General features: G+C 48.8%; 1 protein-coding gene across 1 annotated transcript in view; it reads right to left on the bottom strand.

The window, feature by feature from the left end:
• The window catches only part of PINX1 (PIN2/TERF1 interacting, telomerase inhibitor 1), a 62,706-nt gene extending 62,568 nt beyond the window's left edge, over window positions 1-138 (bottom strand). Inside the window, exon 1 of the mRNA XM_009319757.1 lies at window positions 29-138. Within this exon, the coding sequence (XP_009318032.1) occupies window positions 29-138 (110 nt within the window). The remainder of the gene's footprint in view (window positions 1-28) is intronic.
• Window positions 139-5,519: the final 5,381 nt, after the last annotated feature.

Raw genomic sequence — 5,519 nt, 5'->3', positions numbered from 1 at the left:
GGGGGGGGTTGAATGTCCCTGAACTTACCCAAATCTGTGCCCGTCGCGGGAGGGGAGAGTGGTGGGCGGTGGGGGGACCTGGCATGCCTCCTGCACCGTCCTCTGCCCGTCCTCCTGTAATAAAGCCGACCTTGTCATGATCGTGTCCCAGGACGGCTCTTGGTCTAAAGCTGGTCAAAGGTGTCTTAAGGCAACCTGAAGCCTCCTCAGGCCAATTGCACCTTTATTCTCCTTTTCAAGGTTTTTAAAGATTCTGGGATGAATGCAGATCTTCCTATAATCCCACCTCAGTGCTTCTTGCCTTACCCACCTCAGATGTGGGAAAAAACCTACTCTTCCCTTTCTGCAACAGAATTTACGTATTTAAAGGCTGAACACAACCCCTCCTTGGTGTTTACTTGCTGAATCAGACCACCCCTATTTAGCAGTCTTCTCTTGCAGACCCCATTTTAGAACCCTCGGTCATTCATGCTGTCTGATTTTCAGCCGCTTTTCAGTTGTTTCTTGTTTTATTTGAAGTATAGCACCCAAAACAGGACACGCGTGATGCTGCTGAGTTCTTCAAAGCACTTAGCTGGAATTGTAGGCTCTGTCTCCTCTCTGGCTATGTTTTGCATCTGAGTGTAATATTTTGTTCTCTAACCTCCCTATCCCTTTCAGAGAAGTGCCACGTAGGGGTTTTATAGTCTGTGCTCATGCACTGTGTTAATCCTGCCTTTTGCCCTTAATCAATACTCACCTCTGTGTTTCCATTTTGTTCTGTTGTTCTGAACTGCAGACCTTCGGTGTCTCTGCCGTCTCTTTCCCAGCTTGGAGTCACCTGCAAGTGTCGTGTGCGTACTCTGTACCTTAAGTCAGGTCATTAATGGGAGTATTGAGTCCTACCAGGATCAGAACAGATTGCCCACAACTCTCTTCATCCGTCCTTCCATTTGGATGACAACTGGATTACAGCTCCCCCAGTTCAGCTTTTCAAACTGCTTTGCTTCTGTGCTTTTTGATTTGGATTACGTTTCCCTATTTGCTTATGAGAACACTGTGCAAGACAGTTTCTAAAGACTTCATGGACAAAGAAAACAGAAATGATAACCGTGTCTTTTCCTCTGTAAGACCCATTCTGTCAGCAAAGTTAGATTGATACGATGGAGCTTGTTCTTGGCAAATCTATAAACTTACAAATAGCTTGCTGATTTTTTTTTAATAGTTTATATTCAGTTAATAATTAAACTGACTGCTCTGACTGCCCCAGTTCCTCCTTTAGAGACGGGTATCAAGCTGGTCCTTTCGTAGTCTTCTAAGGCCACATCCAGCCGTCAGAAATTCTCACAGTGTGTGCGCTCACCAGACTTCTTTTGCCAGTTCTCTGTGTACTTTTCAGGTCACGTTCGTCAGGCTTGACTGACATGAAATCAAATAAATACTTTCCAATCCTTCACTACCTGAGAGAGAGATCTTTTCCCTTTGCCTCTCTCATCAGCTGTGTTAGCCACTTGATTGCATCTAATCCTTTTAGTGAAGACTGAAAGGATGAATCAGGCCCTGCTCCCTCTGCTGTGTCGTGGATCAGCCTTGCCTTTGGTCTTTCTCTTATGCCTGCTGCGCCATAGAAAGCTTTGCAAATGCGGGTTGTATCTCCTTCAGTGCCTTGAATTTGTTCGTTTTGTCTCTTGCGCTCATCCTGGACGTCTGTATGCGCTCTGCAGAAGTTGGCCTTCCCTCTGCTTCTTGTCTCCTTCCGGCTTGCAGCTGGGTGTTATGCACTGATGCGCTTATTGGTGTTAGGTTAAGGAATGACTGTCTTTAACTCATAAACCAGGCTCCTAAGAGACTGCCCGGTAATCCTCTGAGCTTACTGAGGTCTACCTGAAATCTGTCAGGCTCATCTTTTTTTGGCTCCTCTACTCTCCTGCCTTAGGAAGAGGAACCATCATTTGCACCTGGAAATAACCAGGTATATAGTAGCTTTCAAGCTTTCACTTAATGTTTTCCCTCAGGAGGAAGTCCCTGGAGATCAGAATCAACCCTAGAAGAGCCTGCTTTCTGTTTTCTTTTTTTCCTGTCCTGACAAAGTTCATACACAGCAGAGACCTGCTTGGACAGTCTAGGAGAGGGCCCACCTCACCTCTCTTAACTGCATACAAAGCAAGGCCTGTAACCTGAATTCCTGGTGCCCATCTTTCTTCTAACCCAGAGGGAGTTTGGAAACCCAGCTGATTCTCTGGATAGCTCTAGTTGAATCCCATCAGCCCTGCTGTCCTAAGGAAGGACAGGCCAGATGAAATTCCGTGTCGCCACCAGCTCTGTGATTCCGCTAGTTCTCAGTCTGACACCCCGCCTCCTTTCTAGCGCTCGCAGGTCACCCACCAGGATCCTCCTCCCCGTTCATCACCACCCAGGGATTCTCAGCAGTGGCTGCTCTTTGCCTGTCGTCTGGATCAGAAATATAAGGTCATGTATCCTCACCTCCATCATCCCTCAACCTGTGTTTCCCGAACAAAGTACTCCTCCTGGCAGTAATAGCTATTTCTATGAATTATCCCTCCGAAGTCTCTGTGACCTCGATTAAATTGTAGTGTCATCCATGCATTAAGTGTTCGAATGGTCACTTAGGCGTGTGAGCCATTTCACACCAGCCAAATTCTGCTTCCGTTTTTGATTCTGGAGAGGTGCGAGTCTTCTAGCTGAGAATTGAGTGTAATATTTGATCGCTCCAATAGGTAGCAGCATTACACACGTTTGAGTCGGCTTCGCTGTGCTATAAAGACATCGCTGAAGGTGGACGATTGGAAGTAATTTCTGTTAAAGGATGCCTTGAGGTTGAGATTTTTTTTCTTGTTTGTTTTTGAAACGATATTCGACTGCGGCAGAGCATTTCTACTTCCAAAGCTGTGTTACTCCCCTGCTTGCAAAGAATCACAGCTCAACAGGCAAATGAGATCATACCTGCTTTAATTATTGCTGACTGTATTTGCTTAACAGCGGGCTTGAGGTCAAGGTCCAAATTATTCTGTAGACACAGTTCTTGCAAATTAGTAGTTGAAGGTGCTGATCCTAAAAACATTTAAGTACAGGAATATGCACAGGGGCAGTGAAATTAGGCAATACGCACAAAGGGGGAAGGTTCCATCCAGGGGCAATTACTGTATTTCACAATTACATACCTGAGGAAAAGCTGCTGTCACAGGAAAGAAAAATATGTGTATGCATATACATTTATGTTTGTATATAAATTTTCTTCCAAGAGAAAGAACAGCTGATAGGGGTTACTATCGCCCTCTAAGAATATGGCCTGAAATCCTCTTTCCAGTGTGCTTGGAGTGGTTGAAACGTAGCTCTTCTCTGAAAAATAAAGCAATAAAGATGCCTGGTGGGCATCGCGTTCAGAGTTCTCCAGTGATGCCTCCCAAGGGTCTTACTTGAAAAGAGGGGTTTCCCGACAGCCAGCACTGCAAAGATCATTTAGGGCTCAGAGATTTGAGCAGGGTATTTTCCTTCTGGCACATCGTTATCGATCACACCGCCGCTTGCGCTGTCAGCGCCGGCTCCAGAGTCCCCGCAGGCTTTGGGGAATTCCTTTGATGCCACTCGCAGGTTGAAGCGGCTGGGTCTTGGGGAGAGATCCAGCTGGGATGAAGAGAGCCAGCAACACAGGGAAATTGAAACGGCAGATAGATGGAGGAGGGTTGCAAGCGCCTCCGAGCCTGATACCCACCTTGCTGGCCCCATTCCACCCAGGGGAGAGCCGTGGAAGGGAGGAAGGAGAGCGTTGCGTTTCCCAGCTAACGAGCAGCTCCTGTGCCCCGCAGGAGGGCAGCCCAGCCACGGGCTCATGCCACAGAGAGCTCTACACCCGTCTCTTGCTACCTGAGGACACTGGGGTGGGGTCCATGAACACGTTGTAACCCCCTTGGAGTTGATGGGGGAAGAGAGGCACTCGCAGGTGGGGTTCGGGTCACCTAACACGAGATGACTGCAAGAGATGTCTAGGTCTGAGTGCATCGCCCCGAGTTCAAATGGAGAAGAAACAGCATCAGTCAAACCACCCATTTTTCTCTCTCTATGCCCCATCCAAATGCCCCATCAACGAGGGAGATGTGAGGAGGGAGGGGAGAGGCGCCCAGGAAAAGAAAGAAGTGGGGAAAAAAGGAGGAGGAAAGCAAGTAAAGAAATAGGATGTGAGTCCTGGCGGTGCAACAGGTCATTTGTGAGGCAAATCAGCCCCTGTTGTGTGATAATGGCCTGAGGCCAGACTGGGAATGCTTATTGAGCGCGTCCTGGGAGAGGTGTGATGGAAGGAAGCACTAGGGACAAGGACTGCCCGGAGACCTTAAAATGAAAAGACGGGTTTGGTTTAGGACAATGATTCGAGAGAACACGCGGATTAGAGGTGAGCTCTGGTATAAAGCTGTATTAGCGGAGCAGAGAAGCCGCCCGTCAAGCGCCAGGCAGGGAGCAAGAGATTAACAACGTCCGACCCGTGGAGCAAAAGATGTCAGAACGAGTGCCTGCAGCCAGGAGACGAGGGGTTCAAAGAACAGCTACTGGGGCAGGCGAGGAGCAGAAACGGGCTCAAGGCAAGGGGGTGATGTTCCTAGAAATGCCGCCAGCGAAGAGCTCAGCAGCAGTGTGCAGTGCCTGGCAGGGAACGCTGGAGGGAGCGTGGGCAAAGGAGGCAGCAGACAGAAATCCGGATAGTTTTCCTTCTATTCCATGGGCACAGTGTGTTTTTATTATTTTTGCTGTTGCTGTTGTTATTTCAGCAGCTTGGGCTTTACGGGGTGTGAGACTGAACAAACTGTTGTAAGCAGTTTGCCATGCAAACAGAGAAAGGAGGTAGGGAGCAGATGAAAAGGCAGCAATGGTTTGTAGAGGGGGAAACTGAGGCAGGCACAGGCATGATGTGAAAGTCAAGGTGCTAACAGCTTGCATTTCTTGTGGAGATATTTTAAAATATAAAGGAGTGCTAAAGAGTTGGATGCTACTGGGAGATTAGGCTCACGTCAATGGGCACAGAGCGGGTGGTTTTTTTGTTACGACTGGTATTGCGGTGATCAGATTTCCTGGCTGGGCTGTGCTGAACGTGGCTTGGAAGCATTGCTCTGAGCTGCAGTCGTGGCAGGGTGAGGTCAGGCACCAGAGGGTCCCGAATGGACCGGCCCAAAGAAGGTCAGGAAGCCGAAGAGTCGGAGCCAGCAGGCCTCAAGGGCAAGCCAGGGTGTAATCCCCGGGTGGGGTGAAGATGACAATCCCAAGGACAGGGGCAGCAGCTCAGGGCCTGGGAACGGCCTTGGGCAGTGTCCTGCTTAGTTGCCAACCGAGGTTAAACCACGACAGGCAGGCTGATTTAAAAGAGAGAGGGGGAGGCAGGGTCAGAAACCATTAAGGACCAGGCTGACCTGAGAGGAGATGAGATCGGGGAGGGGGCTGGAAACCAAGACATGGAGCAGGACTACAAGATCTATAAACTGGTCGAGGGTCTTTGCACAGATGTACCCTCGGAAACCACCAGCTAGATAAAA

This window comes from Pygoscelis adeliae, unplaced genomic scaffold (assembly GCF_000699105.1).
Source record: "Pygoscelis adeliae isolate BGI_AS28 unplaced genomic scaffold, ASM69910v1 Scaffold121, whole genome shotgun sequence".
NCBI classification, from domain to species: Eukaryota; Metazoa; Chordata; class Aves; order Sphenisciformes; family Spheniscidae; genus Pygoscelis; species Pygoscelis adeliae.
Note: the sequence above shows the minus strand (reverse complement) of the source record. Positions and strands in the feature narration are given on the sequence as shown.